At 63.6% G+C, this 23,777-nt stretch overlaps 2 protein-coding genes across 7 annotated transcripts; one reads left to right on the top strand and one right to left on the bottom strand.

Moving 5' to 3' along the window:
• Nucleotides 1–707: 707 nt before the first annotated feature.
• On the bottom strand, nt 708–12,852 carry ZDHHC24 (zDHHC palmitoyltransferase 24). 5 transcript variants are annotated; one of them, XR_016224420.1, is made up of 5 exons: nt 9,814–10,164; nt 8,670–8,947; nt 3,011–3,745; nt 1,143–1,303; nt 708–920 (listed from the first exon to the last, which is right to left on the bottom strand). XR_016224420.1 is itself a non-coding variant. In XM_008273842.4 (3 exons), exons 1-3 carry the CDS (start codon nt 10,092–10,094, stop codon nt 3,450–3,452), a joined length of 855 nt encoding a protein of 284 aa, XP_008272064.2. In that variant the 5' UTR covers nt 10,095–10,164; the 3' UTR covers nt 1,322–3,449. The 5 variants fall into 5 exon arrangements, 4 of the variants coding, with proteins under 4 accessions (XP_008272064.2, XP_089174758.1, XP_089174785.1 ...); XM_008273842.4 differs by lacking the exons at nt 708–920; nt 1,143–1,303 and having other exon boundaries at nt 1,322–3,745; XM_089318632.1 differs by lacking the exons at nt 708–920; nt 1,143–1,303; nt 9,814–10,164 and adding an exon at nt 12,724–12,852 and having other exon boundaries at nt 2,206–3,745.
• On the top strand, nt 10,499–23,753 carry ACTN3 (actinin alpha 3). 2 transcript variants are annotated; one of them, XM_002709226.7, is made up of 21 exons: nt 10,499–11,107; nt 14,342–14,456; nt 15,038–15,157; nt 15,410–15,496; nt 15,576–15,663; nt 16,456–16,534; nt 16,618–16,699; nt 17,371–17,456; nt 17,667–17,759; nt 18,155–18,385; nt 18,470–18,617; nt 20,067–20,217; nt 20,681–20,789; nt 20,886–21,026; nt 21,230–21,412; nt 21,873–22,007; nt 22,107–22,286; nt 22,602–22,748; nt 22,836–22,901; nt 23,212–23,370; nt 23,462–23,753. In XM_002709226.7, the coding sequence occupies exons 1-21, from the start codon at nt 10,961–10,963 to the stop codon at nt 23,618–23,620; spliced, it is 2,706 nt and encodes a 901-aa protein (XP_002709272.2). In that variant the 5' UTR covers nt 10,499–10,960; the 3' UTR covers nt 23,621–23,753. The 2 variants fall into 2 exon arrangements, with proteins under 2 accessions (XP_002709272.2, XP_051682490.3); XM_051826530.3 differs by having other exon boundaries at nt 22,602–22,901.
• The last annotated feature ends 24 nt before the right edge of the window (nt 23,754–23,777 follow it).

Below are 23,777 nucleotides of genomic sequence, written 5' to 3'. Positions count from 1 at the left end.
AGGGATGAAGAAAATAAAGACATAATGACGGAACTTTCTTTTCTTATTTTGTAAAGATTGATTTATTTGAAAGGCAGAGTTACTCCTCTGGTTCACTCCCCAAATGGCCGCAACAGCCAGAGCTGCGCTGATCCAAGGCCAGGAGCCAGGAGCTTCTTCTCAGTCTCCCACATGGGTGCAGGGGCCCAAGGACTTGGGCCATCCTCTTCTGCTATCCCAGGCCACAGCTGAGAGCCGGATTGGAAGTGGAGCAGCCGGGACTCGAACCAGTGCCACATGGGATGCCGGCACTGCAGGCGGCGGCTTTACCCACTACACACACCACAGCACTGGCCGTGACAGAATTTTTTAGAAGTAATGAACAACTCATAGAAAACCCAGTGAATCCCAGTGGATAAATGAAAAGAACTCCACATTTGGGCACATGACAGTAAAACTGTAAAATGACCAAGACCAAAAAATCTTTAAAAAGAGACAGGGGCTGGTGCTGTGGCACAGTGGTTAAGACACTGCCTCTGATGCAGACATCCCATACCTGTGCCAGTTAAGACTTGGCTACACCTGCTAGTGGGGCGGGGAAGCCAGTGGAAGATGGGCCAGCAAGCATTTGGGCCTCTGACACCCACGTGGGAGACCCAGATGGAGTTCCTGGCTCCTGGCCTTTCTCAGTTGCCTACCTTTCAACTAAATAAATATTTTTTAAAGGATTTTTTTTTTTTTTTTGAAAGTCAGAGTTACACAGAGAGGAGAGGCAGAGACAGAGGTCTTCCATCCAGTGGTTCACTTCCCAGATGGCCGCAACGGCTGGAGCTGCGCCGATCCGAAGCCAAGAGCCAGGAGCCCCCTCCTGGTCCCCCATGCGGCTGCAGGGGCCCAAGGACTTGGGCCATCCTCCACTGCCTTTCCAGACCACAGCAGAGCTGGATCGGAAGAGGAGCAGCCAGGATTAGAACCGGCGCCCATATGAGATGCCGGCGCTTCAGGCCAAGGTGTTAACCTGCTGAGCCACAGCGCCGGCCCCCTAAAGGGCATCTATTAAAAACCTGTGACAAACATTTAGCGGTGAAACACTGCACATGTTCCCTCTGAGGTCAGACACAGGGTACCTGCTACCTGTGCTGCACTCTGTGTAGCGGCCTCACCTGGACAGGGGCGAGAGAAACAGGAGGCAGGGGCTCCACAGCACGAGAGGCGGCGAAGACTGCAGGGGAATGAGCGTTCTGTGTGTCGGTCACGGAGCAGGTTCATAAGCCGCACGACAGTCTAACGAGCATAAGTATGTATCAGGTACTCGAGAACAAGTCTAAGGAGGGAAGCATAATCTGTGTATGTAACTTTATTGAAAACATTAGATGGGGAGACACACCATGGAAATTTCAATTTCCTGTAGATACCCGTTTCCCCAAGTTGACCTACAGGTTCTGGTGGGTTCCATTCGTGATCTCAGCGGGGTTTTTATTGGTGGGCCCTGAGGACCAGCTGACCCTCAAATTCATCCGGGAGAGCAGGGGTCAAGAATAGATCTCGGCGGATTCTTCTCAAGGGAAGGGAACGGGGTGGCTAAGGTGACCCGTGGACCAGGGCGGGAAACTGCGTATGCCGCGGATCACCGCACCGCAGGGGACGGGAGCGGCCCGCAGCCACGCACACTCGTGTGTGAAAGTGAAACGGCAAAGGCGAGGCGCAGGAGAGTAAACCCGGGGGAGTCCGTTCGTGTAAAATACAAAACCACGCAAAAGCAGTACAAGCCCATGTCAGAAAAGCAAAGCGAGGAACTGGCACGGCCAGTGTCCCCCTCCCCCCGCCGGGGAGGGCTCAGCCGGGACCCGCACGCATGGGCCGGGGAGGGCTCAGCCGGGACCCGCACGCGTGGGCCGGGGAGGGGTTGTTTTACAAATAATCTCGCAGCTCCTCACCATGTAATGAAAATCAGGAGGATATCCCGGGGCGTGAGGGATGGCAGGGAGGGGCGTCGGGCAGGTCTGCCAATGCTCCGTGCAGCACCACGAGCCAGGCACACCGAGCCCCCAGCATGCTGAGACACCACAGACCAGCCAGCGACCCCGGCACGACCCCTGCGGGCACGCCTGGCCCTGAGGCCAAGCCGAGGGTGGACCCCCAGGGCCGCAGGGGGGTGTCTGGGTCCAAGTGCCTGCTCTGCTGCTTCTCCAGCTTCCCGTTCACGTGCACCTCGGGGAGCAGCAGGGACGCACAAGCACTCAGGTGGGAGGCCTGCGGTGGGTGCGGGCTTCACTCAGGTGAAGCGGCCAACGGGAGGCTTGCGGGGCCTCTCTCTCTCTCTGATTTCAAACGAGGGGGCTCTTGGGCAAGCCCGCTGGAAGGAGGACCGCCCCACATTTTCTGTGGACTCAACCCTGTTCAGGGCCCAGGCCCTCCTCCCTCCCTCCCCCAGTAACCCTGAGACCCCTCTGGTTTCTCCTGCAAACAGCTCTCCCACCCCTTCTCGCCCCAGAAGGGTGACCATGGGAGGGGCCGGGGGGGGGGCTCTGGAGCTGCCCCTTCCCTGCTTTCACTCATCCCCACCGTCAGCCTCGGCCTCACCTCCCCTTCCCGCCACTGGCGGGGCTCCTGAGCCTCCCAGGGTTCTGGGGGGCCAGCCCCTTTCCACTGGGCCTGCTGCTGCCTCCCCTCTCGCTTCCCTCCCTGGCTGCGTGTGTGTGTGTGTGTGTGTGTATCTCTTTATTATCATTTTAGAGATTCTAGGAGAAAGCTCTGGTTTACGCTGGCCGCACAGAGCCTGCTGCTTGCAGTCTATGCAGGAATGGTTAACAGGGAGCTGGAGGAGCAGGCGTCACGGGGCTTTGGCACCCCCCACCCCACCCCTCCTGCAGCTGCGCACAGTGAAGCCGAAAGCAAAGACCTGGAGTGGAGCGGACACCGGACTCCTTGAGCCATAACCTGCTGCCTCCCAGGCTGGGGGGCTGGGCTCACCCTGGCCCCGCCCCCTCCACTGCGACCCCAGGATCTCACGGAGCTGTAAGATTCTCACCCGCTGAGTGAGGAGAGACGCTGCCCAGTGGTCCCTGTTAGCTGCGAGGCTGCGTGAAACTGGCGAAGTGCGGGACTTCTCACAGCCGGATCCCAGCGGCCGTCCCGAGGAGGGGAGCCCTGGCCCCTGGGACCCTCGGGCCTGACAGTCGGGGCAGCCAGAAACAGCAGCCCCAGCTTAGGGACAGACCGGAAACCCAGCGAGCACGGGGAGTGGGGGTGGGGGCAGTGAGCAGGAAAGTCAGCAGTTGATTAGCCGGGCAGAAGGGCAGCGAGGCCGGCCTGGCCGCCGCGTGCCAGCCGCCCCTGAGTCACAGGGCCTGAGCGGGGCAGGGGTAAGATCAAGGCCAAGGCCGAGCTGGCGTTGCCCACTGCAGGCATCAAGGGCCACCCTGCCTCCCCCTCCCCTCCTCCGGGTGCAGCTCGGGCCCTTCCTGGGGTCAGGAAGCGGCGAGTCCCACCTCCGCCGCCGTCGGGAAGGTGATCCCATCCCCGGGCAGCGGGGAGGCCAGGAAGGGCCAGAGCCAGACGAGGGCCCAGCGAGGGCCCAGGGCGGCCTGCAGGTTGTGGCAGGGGCCCAGGTTGTAGGCGTGCTGGCCCCGAGCCCACTCCCACGTGGTCTGGCCCCGCAGCAGCAGCATCCCGTGGAAGAGCAGCCCGGCCGCACACAGCAGCGCCCCCGCCACGCACGTGTCCATCACGAAGGCCAGGGCAAACTGGGCCAGAGACACTCTGCCTGTGAGGAGAAAGCAGAGAGGGAGGGTCAAGGGCAAGGGTCGGGCCGGGCCCGGCTGCCCTCCCCCACTGGCTACTGGCTGGCCAGCCCCTGCGGGTCACAGGAACAGGCTGGTGAAACCGGGTGGACTGGTGCCTGCCTGGGACGCGGTGTCCATTCACGTGTCACCAGCTCGCTGGACACGTGCCAGGCCCTGAGTGTGCCGGGCTGGGGGGCGGGGCAGGCAACATCGGTCCCCGCGGAGTGCACACACACGTGGAGGAGGCCATCTCTCAGTTACGCGACTACAGCTGGGAAGGGGTCACCACGGACCACCTGGGCCTCAGCAGGGGACACGCACCGGCCAGCGAGGAGCCGCAGGATGCCAGGAACCCCCCTGCTGAGTGAGAAGCCGGCCGCAGAGGGCGCAGGCTGGAAGTGTCCTGAGCAGGCAGATGGGATTAGCGGCCGCCAGGCACTGGGGCCTATTGGGGAACGGGCAGGGCAGGGGCTGTAGCAAGGGCGGGGTGTGTGTGTGTGTGTGTGTGTGTGTGTGTGTGTGTGGTGCTCACCACTGTACTACACTGCCAAGGCACTAAAACCCGCTGAGTTGTCCTTGTAAGCAGGTTAAAATGCTTACTTTTACACGGTGTGAATGTTACCTACAAAGAGTGGCCTGGGGTGCTGTGCACCCTCTCAAGAGGGAGAGGAGTAAGTGGACGCTGTTTCAATGCAGGGGCAGAAGCCCTCTGCTGGCAGGCCGGGAACCAAGCACGGCTGTGGATCTGCAAAGCTCAGGACACAGACGTGCAAGCAGCCGGCACCCATCCGAGACGCGGGAGTGAAGAGGGAGACGGTGCCCAGAGCAGACTAGGAAGTCAGGTCTTTGGGGCTCAGACAAAAGAACAGAGAGGGCACCCAGCAGGGGAGGCAGATGCACCAGGCCCCAGCTGCTGGTGAGGTCCAGGGAGAACTTGGTGGTGGTGGGGGGGCTTCCTGCACCTGCAGGGTCTCCTGAAACAAGGGGAGGGCTCAGAAGGAGCCTGTGGGTTTCGTAAAATATTATTTAGGGCCTGGAGTTGCGGCGCAGCGGGTCGAGCCGCCGCCTGTGGTGCTGGCATCCAATCTGGGCGCCAGTTCGAGTCCCTGTGGCTCCACTTCCCGGTCCAGCTCCCTGCTAATGCTCTTGGGGAGGCAGTGGAGGATGGTCCAGGCTGGGCCCTGCTGCCCACGTGTGAGCCCTGTGGAGCTCCAGCCTCCTGATTTTGGCCTGGCCCAGCCCCAGCCTTTGCAGTCAGCTGGGGAGTGAACCAGCAATGGAAGCTCGCTCGCTCGCTCGCTCTCTCTCTCTCTCTGATTCTGCCTCTCAAAATCTTTTTAAAAATAAAATAATAAGATTTAAGAGGCAGAAAGAGGCTAGAGGCAGGCCGACAGCGTTCCTGCCCGCGAGCCCACTCCCCAAATGCCTGCAACAGCTGGGGCTGGGCCAGACGGACGCCAGGAGCCAGGAGTTCATCCGAGCCATCACCACTGCCTCCCGGGGCGCCCACCACCAGGGCACTAGAATCGGGAGCTGAACCAGGACTTTAACCCACAAGGGATTCCCATACGGGACGAAGGCATCTCCACCATGAGGCCCAACACCTGGCCTCGTCGTGTGGATTCTGCAGACAGAGCCCTGCAGCCCGTGGCAGCCCTGGGGAGGGCGAGACGCCAGGGGAGCAGCTGCAGCCGTGGGTGGGAGGTGAGGACAAGTGGCCGGGAGCCTGAGCCAGTCCTCGGGGAGCCTGCCCACGGGTGGGCAGACAGCGAGAAGGGAGGCTGAGAGGAGGGGGAGGGTGTGGGGTGAAGGGGTTTGTGCAGGTGGGGAACCCGAGGGAAGCTGAGAACAGAGGGTCAGGAGTCAAGGTGGTCAGCACAGCATGAAGCCTCCGGCGAAGGAGGGGGACACTCAGCCAGGGGTGGCGATTCGAGACCGGGTCCCAGGCCACCCTCTGACGTCCCGTCCTCTCCAAGACGGATCTTGGAGGACAGAGAGCGGGGAGGTTGGAGCGTCAGCCACTGGAGGAGCAAGCGTGCAGGCGAGCAGGATGGCCAGGCCCAGTGTGGGCCTGCTGAGGCCAGCAGGGTGGACAGGGCCTGCCACGGGGGACCGTGAGCCTCTGGCCGCTACCAGCAGGGAAAGGGGTGGAGGCAGAGGAGCAGGAAGGCACGGGGAGGGGAGGGGAGGCGCTGGGGCGCTGCCTACAGCAGCCGGGCGGCAGGGGGAGGGGGAGGGGAGGTGGGGAGCAGAGCAGGGCGGCGTGTGGGTGGCTTTGGGATTCTGAGCACACTGGGGTGTGACAAGGGAGTAGGAGGAGGAAGCCACCTGGGCACTGGGGCACTGGCATGGTCTCCAGGCACCCAAGACGTTGCAGGGCCCAGAGTGAGGGAGGCAGCAGCCCGGGCCACTGGGAGGGGTCGCAGGGAGGCACAGTGAGGGCAGGGGACGGTGAGGAGGGCTGGCCGGAAAGCCAGCGTGGACAGAAGGATGCTGAGAGCCCCAGGCCTGGGCTGCAGGGTAGGGGATCCCTAGGGTAGAGCAGGGCCGGGACAGGATGAGGAGGCACGGGGCAGTGGGCAGGTGGCTGTGGGAGAACAAGGTCACAGGGGGACCATGGAGAGGTCAGAGGGAGAGAACAAGGAGCAGAAACGGCAATGCATGCGTCACCCAGGACCTGGCGGCCCAGGCATCGTCCAAGTCCACGGCCGTCCTCCTGGCTTCCACGACTGGGCCTTCCTGTGCCCGGAACTTGCACCAGCTCCCCGCTGCCCCACAGGCCACGGCCATCTCCCCGCACCAGCGTTCAGGGCCCCCACTCCCCTCCCTTAATCCTCACAGACGGCCTCGCTGCCTGCGGAGCCTCCGCCCCTGCTGCTCATGTCACTGAGACCACCCCCTCCGACCCCTTGACTCCTGGAACCCCTCCCTGGTTCTGCCAGCCAGAGCCCTGGACAAGACGACTCACGCCAGCCCTGGCTGTTGGAGGCATTGGGGGAATGAACCAGGCGATGGAAGACCACCTCCCCTCTCTCTCTGTCATCTTTTCTTTATATATATATATATATATATATATATATATATATATATATATCTCCTTATATTTCATGTATGTATATTTATCTGAAAGGCAGAGTTACAGAGAGAGGGAGAGACACAGAGAGAAAGGTCTTCCATCTGCTGGTTCACTCCTCGGATGACCACAATGGAAGCCAGGAGCCAGGAGCTTCCTCCAGGTCTCCCACGCAGGTGCAGGGGCCCAGCTACCTGGGCCATCTTCCGCTGCTTTCCCAGGCGCAGCAGCAGAGAGCTGGATCAGAAATGGAGCAGCCAGGACTCGAACCAGCACCCACAGGGGATGCTGGCGCTGCAGGCAGTGGCTTTACCCACTATACCACAAGGCCGGCTCCAACTCTGACTTCCAAATAAATAAAAAGACTTCTAAAGCTTGTGGAGGGGTCGGTGCTGTGATGTGGCAGGTTAGGCCACTGCTTGCAGCACTGGCGTCCCATTATCAGAGTCCAGCTCGAGGCCCCTGGCTGTTCTGGGATGTGAAGACGGGAGTGAGCCCACAGACAGAAGAGCTCCCTCTCCATCTCGCCCTTCCTCTCCCTCTCCCCTCTCTCCCTCCCTCCTTCCCTCCCTCTCTGGCTGACACTCTGCCTTTCAAATAAATCAGTCTCTTTTTTTTCCAAAACAACGTTCAAGGGGCCAAGCATTGTAGCCCAGCGGGTTAAGCTACCACGGGTAACATCAGCATCTCACATCAGAGCACCGGTTTGCCTCCCAGCTGCTCTGCTCCCGAGGCAGCTTCCTGCGAATGTGCCTAGGAAACAGCAGAGGACGAGGAGTGCTCGGGCCCAGCACCCTCGAATGAGACCCGGATGCAGCTCCGGGCTGCTGGCACTGCTCTGGCCCAGCCCTGACCGTCGTGGCCATTTGGGGAGTAAACCAGTGGATGGAAGATCTCTCTCTTTAACTCTGCCTTTCAAATAAATAAATACATAAAAAAAAAATTTTTAAAGCACAGCCATTTCCAGTTTGGCTTAAAAATAAACAAATAAAAAATAAAGTTAATACAAAATAGGCTTAAAAATATGTATCTTGGTACAAAGAATTTTTTCTGAAATCCATGCATACGAGGGAACTTAAGAGGGAGAGACAGAGAGGGGTTCTGATCTCCCACCCTCTGGTCCACTCCCTAGATGGTCACAGCAGATAGGTCTGCGCCGGGCAAAGGCCAGGAACCCGGAACTCCATGCAGGGCTCCCAGTGGATGCAGGGACCCCGGCACCTGGCCGCCTTCCACTGCCTGCCAGGGCACCAACAGGAAAGCTGGATCAGAACCACAGGGACCAGAACCACTGCTCCGATTCCAGATGCTGGGGTCAGCTGGCACCCCACTAGCGCCCCCACGGAAGCTTGTTTGTTTTAAAGATTTATTTATTTATTTGAAAGGCAGCGTTCTAGAGATGGATGGAGAACAGAAAGAGAGATTTCCCCTCCGCTTGTTCACTCCCCAGATGGCAGCAACAGCCAGGGCTGGGCCAACCAGAGCCAGGAGCCAGGAGCTTCATCCAGGTCGCCTATGCGAATGCAGGGGCCCAAGCACTCAGGCCAGCTTCTGCTGCTTTCCCAGGCGCATTAGCAGGGAGCTGGATCAGAAGTGGAGCAGCCGGGACTTGAACCAGCGCCCACACGGGATGCTGGTGCTGCAGGCGGTGGCTTAACCCACCGTGTGACGGAGCCAGGCCTCCCACACAACCTTTCTGAAGTCCATGTGCACTTGTCTTTGGGCACTGGATTTCCTGTCCCGGGCACCCTGGCTCTCCCCACCTCCCACAACCGACAGAGGCTGCTCCCCTGGGCCGCAGATCCCACCTCCCACCGCAGGGGGCGCCCCACCTGTGAGCAGCATGAGCCAGGGCAGCAGCAGGAGCGCGGCCGTGTGCAGGGGCGCCTGGGCGTGCAGCAGGGCTGCCAGCGCGGGGCCCAGCAGCACGGAGACGTGGAGCAGGACGCCCGCGGCGTGGAGCAGCAGGCACAGGAAGGGCCGGTAGTTGTGGAAGCCCACGCAGCGGTCCAGCAGGCGGCAGTGGTGGTCCCGGCGCAGGACGCAGACGCGGCAGGCAGGGCAGTGCCCGCTGCGCGGCGGCACCTGGCTCTGGCACTGGTGGCAGTACCTGCGGACAATGACCCAGACTCAGGCCCCCAGGCCGCCCCGGGCCCACCCCGGGGGAGCTGGGAACGGCCATTCGCCCGCCTCGCCAAGCCGCTGGTTGTTCGCAGGTAAACGCAGGCTGAACCGGCTTCCCTGTTCCCTTCCCGGGGCAGCTCTGCCGGCCTCAGCGGCCCCCGCCATCCATCACCTTGGCCCCCGCACTGGTCCCCCCTAGTGTAGCCTCACCCCGCAGCCAGACACGCTTGCAGTCTAAGACACGCCCCTCCTTGGCGCAAACCCCTGCAGGGCCCGTGAAAGCCCTCAGGCCACTTAGCCCCCACCTGCCTTTACATCCTCTGTCCCCACCTGGCAAACTCCCCCACTTCCTCCCAGCGTTTGCTCAGACGCCTCCTCCGGGAGGCCCACCTGGACCGTCGGTTTTTATTTGTTACATGATGCTTAAAATATCTTTGCTATTCTTAACCACAGATTGACAAAGCTCTAGGCATTCATGAGCAAGAGAAATTGACTTCAGTGACACTGATCCGACCTACGCAGGACCTGCACTGATTGGTCACCTGTTTAAAGCCGAACCTCCTTTCCGTCTGCCTGCCCCCGCCGCCCCCCTGCATTCTAGATGGCTGGGCTCGCCTGGCCTGGAATGAGCCGGGGGCTCAGGACCCCGCGCCTGCAGCAGGTGCTCGGCGAATATCCGCGAGTGAACGAATAGCATTCACCCCGGCTCTCCCTCCCCCGGTTCTAAAGGAGGTCTCTGGCTAACAAACCCGGATGCTACCGCAACCGGGTCCTGGAGTCTCCGGGCCCCGCGGTCCCCTCCCTCCTGTCCGAGGCTCCCGCTTCTCCCCGCCGATCCCGCGCCCCACTCACGCCCAGCCCTGGCCCAGGCCGCGGCCGGCCAGCATCACGCCGCGGATGCTAGGATCCGAGCGCAGGAAGAGCCCCACGTTGCCCAGCAGGTTAAGCAGCTGGAAGGCGGCCAGCGCCAGCTGCAGGGCCCTGGCCAGGGGTCCCAGCGGCGGAGGCCCGGGACCCAGCACCAGCACGTAAGCCAGCTCCAGGCCCACGGCCGCGGCCCACAGCGCCGTGAGCACGAGCGGTAGCCGCGCGGGCGCCCCTTCGGCGCGGCCAGCCGCCCACGGCAGCCCCATGGCCCGGACCCACCCGCTTCGGGACCCCGAGGACCCCGCCGCTTCCGTATTGGGGTGGAGAAGGCGGCAGACAGACGTCCACCCCGACCAATAGGAGCTCGTAACGGATGCGGCGCGCTCCAATCAAAGGCAGCGGCCGCGGATGCCGGGAGGTGATTGGGCAGCCGAGCGGGAAGGCGCCGCCCGCCGTCCCGCGGGCTCGGGAGCTGGGGCACGGCGGAGTCGCCGCGCCGCGCGCCCGCGCAGGGGCCGCAAGCCCGGGCCGCTGCCGGCGCGCCGGGAGGATTGAGTTGCAGCCTCGGCGGCGTCGGGGTTTCCCGGCTCAGCACATTCCCCCCGCCCCACAGCCGCCCCGGTATTAATAGCCCGGCCGCGGCGCATCCAGCTGGCTCCGAGCCGCGCGCCGTGCTCGGGTGTCTCCCTTCGTCACCCCAGAAAGCGTTCACCACGGCCCTTGGCCTCTGTGTTTCTGACTGTGAAATGGGGAGAGGGCTCCGTTTCCAACCAGCGCGGCGCCGGGGGAGGCCCTGAGGGCAGTCGCAGCTGTGACAGATCTCCATCGGACCGAGGGGGAAACAGAGAAGGCCCGCGGCTTTCCCAAGGCCGCACAGCGCCCTGGTGGCCGAGCCGGGACGCGAACCCCGGGTCTCAGCCAAGAGCTCCACCCCGGCTCCTCCCGGTTCCGCTGTCTCCGGCCCCAGGGCTGCCTCCTGCCTGGCCCAGACCCGAGCGCCCTCACCCCCATCCGGCCCCTCCCTCCGCCCCCATATTTAGTGCGAATCCGATCCTGGGCTGGGCCGGGCCCTACTTAACGCGGCCCGCGTGCCCTGCAGCGCGCGGAGCCAGGAGCCCGAACGAAGGAGAGGATGATGATGGTGATGCAGCCCGAGGGTCTGGGGGCCCGGGAGGGGCCCTTCGCGGGCGGCGGCGGGGGCGGCGAGTACATGGAACAGGAGGAGGACTGGGACCGCGACCTGCTGCTGGACCCGGCCTGGGAGAAGCAGCAGCGGAAAGTGAGTGCCCACCCATTTCGTGACAGCAAAACCGAGGCCCGAGGGGCCAGGCATTGTGCCCGGGTCGTCTCAGCAGTCCTAGACTCTGCCTGGTGGCCCTCTGCTGTCCCCCAGGGCTTAAAGAGAGGGCTGGGATCTCGCAGAAGGCGTTAGGACAAGGAGCGCTCCTGGGGTCCCCAGTCCAGCATTCGTCCTCCCCCCACCCCGGGGTCCCCCGCCCCAGTTCTGCTGGTGAGAAGGGTTGGCCAGAGCCCAGGAACCTGTCTGGGGTGGGGTGGGTATCCACGAGAACATTCTTTCTCCCGGCACCCACCCCACTCCCAGATAGTCCCAGACCTCACCCAGGGCTGGCGGCCAGGCTGGAAATGCGCTCTGGGGTAGGGGGGAGAGGGCCCACGTCAGAGCCAGCCCACCACTGTGTGTTCTCTCTGGTGGGGAGGGGCTGCCGTCGTTCTATTTCATGTGCCAATTGAGCAAACTGAGGTCCGCAAGGGGACAGAGAAAGGTCCCAAGTCATGTATGTCCCCACGGTGAGATCTTTGCTCCTTGCCCCACCCCGGCTGCTTCCCAAGATACCCCGGGGGCCCTGAATCTGCTGAAAAGGCCACAAGGTGTGGGTGGGGGGGAGTCCCGGGTCCCCTTACCAGTAACCCGACTCTCTGGCCAGATGGGCACTTTAGTGCTGAGACAGCACCTTGTGGGAGCTGGCCAGGCGCACAGGGGCAGCTGCTGCCCGGGCCCTGCCTTGTAGGGCGGTCAGGCGCCCCTCCCTGGACCGTCTTCATTCCCAGGCTGTCCCAAGTGGAGAAGGCAGGACACCTGGGTTCCCGAGAGAGCAAACTACCGCTGGGGCCGTGGCAGGCCAGGCAGGCAGGGGCAGGGAGGGCACCGCAGGGCTGTGGAGCCTGCTCCTCGTCACCCAGCTGGCCGTGTGTGAGTCCAGGAAAGGCAGGGTGCTCAGTGCTGGCCGGGGATCCCACACCTGACAATCAGAGCCCTCGCACCCTTCCGCCCGGTGGGCTGGCGGGAGATGACCCCAGGGGCTGGGAGGCTCAGCTGGCTTGGCTGGGGCGCCCTGGCTTTCACACCTCCCCCCAGGCTCCCTCTGCACCTGTCTCTGAGCATGGCTGCGGCTCCGGCTCCGGGGGTTCGGCAATCTCCCGGTGATGTCATCCCTGCCCCTGGCTCCAGCTGCCACCTGTTCTGCGACAGCTCCAATCCCCACCCCCAGCCGCGCAGGCCTCTCCAAGATGCAGGTCTGCTCGCCCCTCGCAGGACACAGGACAGTCTGCAGCTTGCCGTTGTCACTTAAAACCTCTGGGCCAGCATCCAGCGTCCAGCCGCCCACCAGCTCCACTCGTTCAGCAGGGGCATGGCATCCATGCTCCGCCAGCAGCCCCTGGAGCTGCGTGTCTCCCCGCCCAAGACTGCTTATTTAGTGAGCCCTTGGGCTCAGCTTGAGCCCCGCCCAGTCCTGCTGCTGGGCTCCCTTTCTCACCGGGGACTCCTCCATGCAAGGGCACCCCATGGCCTGGTGTCTCCCACCTGGGCCCTCTCATTCACCCTCACCCCAAAGCACTCATTCACGCAATGGATACATGGTAAGGCGATCTTACCGTGCCAACACCATCGTAGGTGCCAGGATTCAGAAGGAGCCCCTATCTCGGCCCTGGATCCGGCCTCACCCCCGTCCCAGTCACCACGTCCTTGGTCCTGCCGAGCCGCTCTGCAACCAGAAGGAGCTTCGGCGGCCTCCCCCCCCCCCAACCCCCCTGTCTCTCCAGCGTCCCCAATCCTTGTTTTGCCCTCAGGCTCCAGTCCCAAGTCCACAGCTTAGCACCCGAGGTGGTGCATGACCTGGCCCCTGCCGCCCCTCCGGCCTGCCTCTCACCACTGACACCTCCTCCGCGCCCCAGCTTCATCCCGGCAGGGCCTGGAGAGCTGTCGTCCCAAACACAGCAACCGTCTCTCACCACCGGGCACTTGCCCGTGGGGCTGCGCCTGCTGGCAATGACCTTGCCTGCCCTGCCCTGCCTGTGTAATTCCCGTTGTTCCATGGCTGCGCTGACCACCGGCAGCTTTCCTGGGAGCTCCCTGCATGACTTGGACAGCAACGCCTCCTTCCCCGCCAAGTCTCTTCCAGCACGTCTCAGACCAACACGACTCTGGTTGGCAGGGACCACCTCTCATCGGAGCCATGTTCGGCCCCACTCAGCCTGTGTCCCGAGTGTCCCTGCTCTATCCGAACCCAAGCACTCAGACCCCAGGGTTGGAAGAAACTAGAGAATCCAGCTGCCCCATCCGGTGCTCAGGTCCCCATCGAGTGGTGGGCAGTATCCAGTTACATACCTCCAGCGACGGGAGGCTCACTCCCTGCCCTTAGCAATGACAGCCCCCATGTCCGGCGGAAGGAGCGTCCCAGGTGGCTTCCAGGGCCCCCTCCGGGAGGAGGAGTGCCCTGAATCCTAGAACCCTGCCAGCCAGAGGAAGAAGACCCGAGACGTCATGGAGTCTGCCCCCTCGATTGTCCGACTGGGGAGACCAAGCCCCAGAGAGGGCAGGGGCTGACTCCAGATCGTGAAGAGTGAGAGCCCAGCCGTGGGCTTAGCCAAGGGCTCTCCAGCTAATGGCAGAGTTCAGGGTCCGAGGCCCAGCAGGCGGCCAGAAGCCTCTGCACCCGGCTTCAGGTCACGCCCCTCCCTACCCGGCATGTAGCCCTGCGCCACCCCTCCTGCCCCACTGGAGTCTGAGGCCGCGCCCAGCTCTCGGGGCAGGGGCAGGCCCTCACCTCCAGAAACCAGGCCAGGCTGAAGCCTGCTGTGGCCCCGCGAGGTCTCCGGCTGGGATCACAATAGCACAGGTGCACAGTCCCTCAGACAGAGCCCCCCGGGCCAGATGCGGTTCTCCCCAGAATTCTCTAGATTTTACAAAGGCAGTGTCACCTGCACTGGGCCCCTGCCTGCGAGGTTGTTCAAGTCTTCCAAGACTGGCAAACTGGGACCAAGTCTGAGCTGAGTCCTGCATGGGCCCCGGACCCCAGCTCTCCCCTTCTGGCAGAGCCAAAGCCCAGGGAGGGAAAGGCGCTGGCCCCGGGAGCGCGGCAGGTGTGCGGCTCAGCCGGGACCTGAATCCAGGCCTGCAGGCTCTGAGACGGGCCCTGGACAGGGAGACAGAGCTGTGCCCCGCGTCCCTCAGCCCCAGTTCACGGGTCTGAGCATCGCCCTCTGCCCCCAGACCTTCACCGCCTGGTGCAACTCACACCTGCGCAAGGCGGGCACCCAGATTGAGAACATCGAGGAGGACTTCCGCAACGGCCTCAAGCTCATGCTGCTGCTGGAGGTCATTTCAGGTGAGGGTGTGGAGCCGTGCTGGGGGAGTGGTCGCTGGGGGAGCCGTCGCTGGGGGAGCCATTGCTGGGGGAGCCGTCGCTGGGGGAGCGGTCGCTGGGGGAGTGGTCACTGGGGGAGTGGTCACTGGGGGAGTGGTCACTGGGGGAGCGGTCACTGGGCGCTGGGGGAGCGGTCACTGGGGGAGCCATCACTGGGCGCTGGGGGAACGGTCACTGGGGGAGCGGTCACTGGGGGAGTGGTCACTGGGGGAGCGGTCACTGGGGGAGTGGTCGCTGGGGGAGCCGTGCTGGGGGAGCGGTCACTGGGGGAGTGGTCGCTGGGGGAGCCGTGCTGGGGGAGCCATCGCTGGGGGAGTGGTCACTGGGGGAGTGGTCACTGGGGGAGCGGTCACTGGGCGCTGGGGGAGTGGTCACTGGGGGAGTGGTCACTGGGGGAGCGGTCACTGGGCGCTGGGGGAGCGGTGGCCTCAGTGTGCTGGAGGGGACTCCATCCAGAGGGGAGGGGCTGAAAAGAGTTTGGGGACAATGCCTTCAGCTGCTTTGCATGACCTCCGACCTCTGGCCTGCCCTCTTACACGCAGGAGAGAGGCTGCCCAGGCCAGACAAAGGCAAGATGCGCTTCCACAAGATCGCCAACGTCAACAAGGCCCTGGACTTCATCGCCAGCAAAGGGGTTAAGCTGGTGTCCATTGGGGCTGAAGGTGAGGGGGGGGCTCTCTCGACATCAGCTGCACGCTTGCACCAGCCTCTGTTTCGTCACCTCCGTAATGGGCACTGAACAGAGCAAGTGAACCCCAAGTCCAGCACCCAGCCGGGGTTGCTGAATCGTTAAGTAACAGTGGCCGCTCCGTGGTGCCAGCCGTGGGGTGGGCGCGAGGGCCCGGGGGCTGAGCCGGGGCAGGGGAGCCGAGGCAGCCGAGGCAGCCGGCATCCGCCCCCTCCGTGCCCCGCAGAGATCGTGGACGGGAACCTGAAGATGACCCTGGGCATGATCTGGACCATCATCCTGCGCTTCGCCATCCAGGACATCTCGGTGGAGGGTGAGCACCGAGGAGGAGGAGGAGGCGGGAGGGCCGGCCCAGACCCCGCCCAGCTCACGCCCTGCCCCATTCCCACCAGAAACCTCGGCCAAGGAAGGCTTGCTGCTGTGGTGCCAGCGCAAGACGGCGCCGTACCGCAACGTCAACGTGCAGAACTTCCACACCAGGTCGGGCAGCTGCTCAGGCCTCTGCCGGGCACTGGGGCACAGGAAGAGCCCTCCCAGGCCCTCGAGGGCCACGGGGCTGACGCCTGTCACAGCCCGCAGCGGGGGAAGAGGTCATAGCCAAGTTCTTCATTATTACTATTCAGACTCACTTATTTGAAAGGTAGAGTTATGGAGAGAGAACAAAAGAGGAAGAGAGAGATCTTCCATCCACTGGTTCACTCCCCAAATGGCTGCAACAGGCAGGCCAGGCCAGAGCCAGGAGCTTCATCCGGGTCTCCCATGTGGGTGGCAGAAGCCCAAGCACTTGGGCCATCCTCCGCTGCCTTCCCAGGCACATTAGCAGGGAGCCGGATGGGAAGTGACAGCATCGGGGATTCGAACCGGCGCCCCTGTGGGATGCCAGCGTCGCAGGTGGCAGCTGAACCTGCTGCACCACAACTCCGGCTGCCCTGGCCAAGTTCTCGAAACAGTGTCTCAAAGTGGAAGGACTCAGCAAATGTTTAACAGAATCGACTCCGGGGGTGGGGGGGTGACAGAGAATTCCTGGCGGCAGGAGCCAGGTGACCTCCCCAGAAGGGTACATTGCAGCCAGAGGGACCCTGGAGGCCGACGACATCCAGAAACTGGCCTGGCCTAAGTGCAGGGCTGTGAGGGAACCCTGGTGACCCTGGAGGAGTGGTCCACGCAGCAGCCGGGGGTTGCACTTCCTGCAGTCTTGCAGAGGGTGCTCCTGGGCGGAGGGGGCAGGGCCTCTGCTGGCCCCCAGGCCTGACCCCGCTTCTCTCTGTGCAGCTGGAAGGATGGCTTGGCCCTCTGTGCCCTCATCCACCGACACCGCCCCGACCTCATCGACTACGCCAAGCTGCGCAAGGTGGGCCTCTGCCCCCTCCAGCCCCAGCACCCCACGCTCTGCCCTCAGCTGCCCTCTGACCTCTCCCTGCCACGCCCATCTAGGATGACCCCATCGGCAACCTGAACACTGCCTTCGAGGTGGCGGAGAAATACCTGGACATCCCCAAGATGCTGGATGCGGAAGGTGAGAGCCAGCCTGATCCGGACAAGGAATTCGCTGCCTTGGCAGGGGGCCCAGCCCCACCTCCACACCTGTGCTTGCTCCTCCCTCCTCCCAGAATGCTCCGCCTCCACCCCACTCCATGGTCCCAGTCTTCCTGCCATCGCCCCTTCTCGTCCTCCTCCCGTCTCTGCCTCATTGCCCCATCCCCCGCGTTGCCTGGCATCGTGTTGGTGCCCAAGACTGCAGCTCCCCCAGGCCCATCCTGCCTCTGGCCCCTGTGCCCAAGCAAGGTGTTTAGTTAATTGAAGCAGCAAACGTTCTCTGGACATGGCCCTTGCTGTGTGGACACAGGTGGAAGAGAACTTGTCTTGGCCCTAAGGAGCCCATGGGCATGGGGACAAGAGGGACAGATACACAGATGGAGTTATAGGCACCAGGCACATGTGGACTGTCCCTCCCGGGGCCACAGGGTCAACTCACTCACCCATCCCTTGCACCAGGCTCAACCCCAAAGGAGCAGGTTGCTGGGCCCTTGGGTAATCAGGGAAGAGGAAGACACAGGTGTGCATAGGTGGTAGCTGGTGGCCGAGACTAGAGGTCTTTAGCCTCTCCTTCCGGGGGGTGGACGGACGCTTGAGCTCACTCCCTGCCCTTGGCTTTGGCCATCCTACACCTCGCTGCCCCTCCCCCAGACATCGTGAACACCCCAAAGCCAGATGAGAAGGCCATCATGACCTACGTGTCCTGCTTTTACCACGCCTTCGCCGGGGCCGAGCAGGTAGGGCCCACATGGGTGGTGGTGAAGAGTTTGGAGGGGCTGGCCCTTGGTGGAGGGCACTGAGGGAGCAGAGGCCTCTGACCTGGAAGCTGGGCAGCCCCTCCTCCCCCTTTTGGCCGGACCCCCGGTTTTCCAGGGCTCTCCCAGAGAGCTGGGCTGGGGGCTCCCGGGCAGTCTGTTCAACACCAGGCCTGCCCACACCCACCACAGGCGGAGACAGCTGCCAACAGGATCTGCAAGGTGCTGGCTGTGAACCAGGAAAACGAGAAGCTGATGGAGGAGTATGAGAAGCTGGCCAGCGAGGTGAGACCCCCGCCCCGGCCCCAAAGTCCCTCCCAAGCCCGCCAGCCCCCACATTGGCCTGCAGAGCCTCCTTGGCTGCCCCAGCCTCCTCCTGCCCACCCCCACCATCCCCTGTCCTGCTCATCCTGGTTGCTGATCGCCACGGACCGATCCTCACTCTGATTACGGATTCTCGCATCCGTTCACTCCCTCCTTAATAGGCAGTCGCCTGGCCCTGTGCTAGGCTTGGCCCTGGTCTCAGAAGCTAACCTTCCCAGACTGCTGGGGACCGCCCCCTCTTGCCCTCCATGGCTGTGACAATCACCCCCACACACAGCCCGAGTGTGGGTGGAGAGGGGTGCGTGAGGGGCGCAGGCGGCTCAGAGCACCCGCTTTGCCTCCGCCCGGCCCTGCAGCTGCTGGAGTGGATCCGCCGCACGGTCCCGTGGCTGGAGAACCGAGTGGGCGAGCCCAGCATGAGCGCCATGCAGCGCAAGCTGGAGGACTTCCGGGACTACCGGCGCCTGCACAAGCCGCCCCGCGTGCAGGAGAAGTGCCAGCTGGAGATCAACTTCAACACGCTGCAGACCAAGCTGCGCCTCAGCCACCGGCCCGCCTTCATGCCCTCCGAGGGCAAGCTGGTGTCGGTGAGCCCTGGGTGCCCTGGCCTCCACGTCCCCATCTGAGCAATGGGTCAGCCGTGACGGAGGGCGCCTCTGCCTGCCCCACAGGACATCGCCAACGCGTGGCGGGGGCTGGAGCAGGTGGAGAAGGGCTACGAGGACTGGCTGCTCTCGGAGATCCGGCGCCTGCAGAGGCTGCAGCACCTGGCCGAGAAGTTCCAGCAGAAGGCCTCCCTGCACGAGACCTGGACCCGGGGTAGGTGCCCCCGCCCCCTGCACCGGAAGGAGTGGGTGCGGGCAAGCTGCAGGCCCGAGTGGGACCCGGGGTAGGTGCCCCGTGCCACCTGCACCGGGAAGGAGTGGGTGCAGGCAAGCTGCAGGCCCAAGTGGGACCCGGGGTAGGTGCCCCCGTGCCACCTGCACCAGGAAGGGCTGGGTGCGGGCAAGCTGCAGGCCCGAGTGGTCTTCCTTGCTGTGGTCTCCCTGTCCTCTCTGGGCACCCGTTTCTCTCTGCACAAACTCCGCTCCTCCTCCCACTGCCTTCCTGGCTCTGGCCATCTAGAAGCCCTGCTGTGAACCCACAGGGGTGCCTGAGTTCTTTTAACATTTTATTTATGTATGTAGCAGGTGTCCAAAGGGGAGCCCAGCCCTAACCCTAACACCACTTTTCTGAAATTCAAAATATATTGATGCATAATATATTGTCAGATACAAGGGAATTTCAAAAAGTCTGTGGGAAGCGGAATTAAAAGATTGATTTGTTTTGGTGCAAAAAAAATTTGGAATCCATGCATAATTTTATCATAATATACGTTTTTCATGAACTTTTTGAATACCCCTTCTATTCCTGAATTTCAAAATTTTTGTACCAAAATAAACTTATCTTTCATTTTCCATGGAATGTTTGAAGAACCTTGTACATCACTCTGTATAGTATTTACTTATTTGAGACACAGAGAGAGCTCCCATCCCATAGTCCACTCCTCAGATGCCCGCAGCCTGGGCCAGGGTCCCTCGCTGGGAACCTGCGCCATGGCCGGCTGCCTCTTGGGGTCTGCATGATCGGGAAGCTGGGAATGGAACTCTGGTAAGGGGCTCAGGTGTCTCAACCACGAGGCCAAACGTAGGTTCGTGTTCTGGCCGGGATTTTAATCCTGCACGTGAACAATCCTGCTTAGAAACAGCAAGTAACACTAGTAATGGATTATGGGCGTCAGGAGTCATCATTACTGCTGTGTGACCTGGGTCGTCTCGGAACTTGGACACCTCACTTCTCCTCTCTGTCACTGCCACTCCTGTGCTGTTGGGTTTTATCTGCAAAATCATGGTGACTGTCACTTGCAAGCACTTTAATAGTTATCATTCACTCGTCCAAAAAATCTTCACTGCGCCAGGAGTTGAGGAAGCAGGGGTGAGCGAGGGAAACTGAGGCAGGGGCTCGCGGGGCTTGGATAGCCATTGAGGTGAGTGAGGTCGCCGGGGACCACGTAACTCCTGGACAGTACCAAGGGTCAGCACGGGTGGTGCTGGGTCAGGGGGCGCGGTGCTGCGTTCATTGCCACAGAACCCAGCGCCACTTAACCCCACCACGCTGGCGCCCCCGAGCGACCCCACCCCCAGGCTGGGCTGGACAGGTGTGGTCACCCGCGCTCACAGCCGGGCCCGATCCCCCTGCGCCTGACCGGACGGCGCCGTCTCCGAGCAGGCAAGGAGGACATGCTGACCCAGCGCGACTACGAGTCGGCTTCGCTGCAGGAGGTGCGGGCGCTGCTGCGGCGCCACGAGGCCTTTGAGAGTGACCTGGCCGCGCACCAGGACCGCGTGGAGCACATCGCCGCGCTGGCCCAGGAGCTCAAGTAGGCGTGGCCCGCCCCCCACCTCGCGCGGGGCCCCGCCCTGCTCCCGGTGCCCCCCTTGCCAGAACCCGCGGGGGTGCCCGAGTCACCCCGTCTCTCGGACCCCGCTCTGTCCACTACAGACTTCCGGCCTGGCCTCTCCCTTCACCTCCGGGCCTGGGTCTGCTACCCCCGGCCACTTCCTCGTGTCAACCTGCTCTTTCTCTCACGGCCCCGCCCCTGAAGCCCCAGGCCCCGCCTCTCCACCGAGCCCCTCAGGGGGGACCAGCGCTGAGGCCCCGCCCCCCCAGGAACACGCAGGGCCGCCCTCTAGGAAACCCCGCTCAACGCTGGACCCCACACCTGCCCGGGGTCCCTCTGCCTTCAGCACCACCCGGAGCGCGGGTTCCCGTCCCCGAGGGCGGGCAGGAGGCAGTCTGGCCCGGCTCTGGGCCCACGCCTGCCCCCGTCTTCCTACCCCCAGTGAACTGGACTATCACGAGGCGGCCTCGGTGAACAGCCGCTGCCAGGCCATCTGTGACCAGTGGGACAACTTGGGCACGCTGACCCAGAAGAGGCGGGATGCACTGGAGGTGGGGCGTGGGCCGGGGAGCTGGGGGAGTGCGGGGAGACCAGGCCTCCTGGGCGGGCTGCCCGCTGACCCTGGCCCCGCCCTGGCCTGGCCCTAGCGGATGGAGAAGCTCCTGGAGACCATCGACCAGCTGCAGCTGGAGTTCGCCCGGCGGGCAGCGCCCTTCAACAACTGGCTGGACGGCGCCATAGAGGACCTGCAGGACGTGTGGCTGGTGCACTCGGTGGAGGAGACCCAGGTGGGCGCCCAGGCGCCGGGCCGTGGCAGGCTGTGCCTGGGACCGTCACCCACTCCGCTGGGCTCCTGGGGAGGGGGAGGGGTGGGAGGAGAACCCCAGTTCCAGAGAGGTCGGAAGGCCTGGGCAGTCGCTGGCCCAGCTCTGCCTGGGTTGCTGCTGCCCCTTCCACGGCCTGACGGATGCTTCCTGCCCGTGGCCTCCAGAGCCTACTGACCGCGCACGATCAGTTCAAAGCCACGTTGCCGGAGGCCGACCGGGAGCGAGGCGCCATCCTGGGCATCCAGGGCGAGATCCAGAAGATCTGCCAGACGTACGGGCTACGGCCCAGCTCCACCAACCCCTACATCAACCTCAGCCCGCAGGACATCAACACCAAGTGGGACACGGTCAGTGTCACCCTGGGCCCTTGCCACCCTCCGCCGCACACTCTCAAGGGCCCAGAAACCTCAGGTGTCCCAAGATAGGGGAGAGCAGTGTCCCCACCTTCAGATCTGGGGTCTGCCCCGGGCTCCGAGTGGTGGTGGATAGGCCGCCTCGCCCGGAGAGCGGCTATATGGGCTGTAAGATCTTCCCAGGCGGCTTCCGTGCCGAATGAAGTCTCGTGTGTGGACACACTTCATAAAGCCGCCCGTGTCAGTTACGCGTGATGCCGCTGGCCCCACAGTACAGACAAGGACACTGTGGCCTGGTCTGAGCTGAGTGACGTGACCGTACATCACCCGTGCAGCCCCAACAGTTTGGCTCACGGCAGCTGGGGCTGGGGTGTGAGGGGCTCAAGCCCACCTTTGCTCCCGGTGATCTTCCAGCCCCCGGAGCCGGCCCTGGCACGACCACTCTCCTCCCCAGGTGCGGAAGCTGGTGCCCAGCCGTGACCAGACGCTGCAGGAGGAGCTGGCCCGGCAGCAGATGAACGAGAGGCTGCGGCGACAGTTTGCAGCCCAGGCCAACGCCGTGGGGCCCTGGATCCAGGCGAAGGTGGAGGTACGGGCTCGGGGAAGGGGACCGAGCAGGGCTATGGGGTTGGGACTGGGCCGGAGTGTGTTCGGAGCCCTCACCTCCCTGCCTGGGCACCCCCTGCAGGAGGTGGGGCGGCTGGCGGCCGGGCTGGCCGGCTCCCTGGAGGAGCAGATGGCTGGGCTGCGGCAGCAGGAGCAGAATATCATCAACTACAAGAGCAACATCGACCGGCTGGAGGGTGACCACCAGCTGCTGCAGGAGAGCCTGGTGTTTGACAACAAGCACACGGTCTACAGCATGGAGGTGCGCGCCCGCCCAGAGGGGCCCCCAGTGCACCCTGAAGACACTGCCACCCAGCGACAAAGTGGCCCGTGCTCAGGCACAAAGCAGCCTAAAGCCAGGCCGAGCTGGGCCGCAGCTGGTCGACCAACGCGCCCCATCTGTGTGTGATACATGGTCACCCTTCGAGGCAGGGAGGGCTGCTGGGGGCCACTCAGCGCCGTGCCCAGCTGGGGACAGAGGCCCAGGGCCGCGCGGTGCTTTGCGAGTGGAGCTGGGTTGGTGGCCTGGCTCCGGCTGCCCGCCCGCTCACTGGCCTGTCTGTCCCCTGCTGTCCAGCACATCCGCGTGGGCTGGGAGCAGCTGCTCACCTCCATCGCCCGCACCATCAACGAGGTGGAGAACCAGGTGCTGACCCGGGACGCCAAGGGCCTGAGCCAGGAGCAGCTCAACGAGTTCCGGGCATCCTTCAACCACTTCGACCGGGTCAGCAGGGGCCCAGCCGCGCGGGTGAGCGACGCGGGGGCCGGGAGGTTTCGGGGACCCTGCCTGACACCCACTCGCCTCCAACAGAAGCGGAACGGGATGATGGAGCCCGATGACTTCCGCGCGTGCCTCATCTCCATGGGCTACGACCTGGTGAGTCCGTCCTGAGTGCCCCCCCCCCCGCCCCAGGCACCGCAGGCTCAGACGCGCAAAGGACCTCGGGCCTCCTTCTGGGTGACCCTAAGGTCTGAGCTTGCGCAGAGGGCGGCGCGGCCCTGGGAAGACACCGGGACCAGCAAGGCACTGGGGCTCTGCCAGGCAGGAAGCAGACCTGGGGCCCAGCACCCAGGACTGACTGAGGCGTGTGGAGGACGGGAGCACCTAGGCAGTGCTCAGCGGGGACCCCGGGGGCCCGCCTGGCTCCAGCACCCATGGGCCCGGCGCCCGGCCTCTGTGTCTGCAGGGAGAAGTGGAGTTTGCACGCATCATGACCATGGTGGACCCCAATGCAGCCGGGGTCGTGACCTTCCAGGCCTTCATCGACTTCATGACCCGGGAGACGGCCGAGACCGACACGGCCGAGCAAGTGGTGGCCTCCTTCAAGATCCTGGCAGGAGACAAGGTGGGCCCGGGGCGGGGGAGGAGCTGGCGGCCTGGGTCAGGGAGCAGGACCCGGGGGGGGGGGGGCTCACCACCTCCTCCCTGTCCCCCAGAACTACATCACCCCCGAGGAGCTGCGGCGGGAGCTGCCGGCCGAGCAGGCTGAATACTGCATCCACCGCATGGCGCCCTACAAGGGCGCCGGCGCTCCAGCCGGAGCCCTGGACTACGTGGCCTTCTCCAGCGCCCTCTACGGAGAGAGTGACCTCTGATCTCCGACCCCTGGGGCTCTTGACTCCAGACAGAAAGAACGCTTCCTGTGGCCGATCCCACCCATCCCCGGGAGCGAGGACCCCAGAGAAGGGCCAGCCGCGTGGCTCTGAATAAAGATCCATCTGGGGCCTCTCCCAGTCTCCTTGTGGCTCCGGG

This window comes from Oryctolagus cuniculus, chromosome 1 (assembly GCF_051225735.1).
Source record: "Oryctolagus cuniculus isolate XC-2025 breed Fujian yellow rabbit chromosome 1, ASM5122573v1, whole genome shotgun sequence".
NCBI lineage: Eukaryota > Metazoa > Chordata > Mammalia > Lagomorpha > Leporidae > Oryctolagus > Oryctolagus cuniculus.
The sequence above is the reverse complement of the archived record's forward strand: the minus strand, read 5'-3'. Positions and strand labels throughout refer to the sequence as shown.

Coding starts and splice junctions, on each gene's coding strand:
- ACTN3 (XM_051826530.3), top strand. CDS start 10,961: ATGATGATGGTGATGCAGCCCGAGGGTCTGGGGGCCCGGGAGGGGCCC. Junction 20,790..20,885: donor AGAGGCGGGATGCACTGGAG/GTGGGGCGTGGG, acceptor GCCTGGCCCTAG/CGGATGGAGAAGCTCCTGGA. Junction 21,027..21,229: donor ACTCGGTGGAGGAGACCCAG/GTGGGCGCCCAG, acceptor CGTGGCCTCCAG/AGCCTACTGACCGCGCACGA.
- ZDHHC24 (XM_008273842.4), bottom strand. CDS start 10,094: ATGGGGCTGCCGTGGGCGGCTGGCCGCGCCGAAGGGGCGCCCGCGCGG. Junction 8,948..9,813: donor GGCCTGGGCCAGGGCTGGGC/GTGAGTGGGGCG, acceptor CATTGTCCGCAG/GTACTGCCACCAGTGCCAGA. Junction 3,746..8,669: donor CTGGCTCATGCTGCTCACAG/GTGGGGCGCCCC, acceptor TTCTCCTCACAG/GCAGAGTGTCTCTGGCCCAG.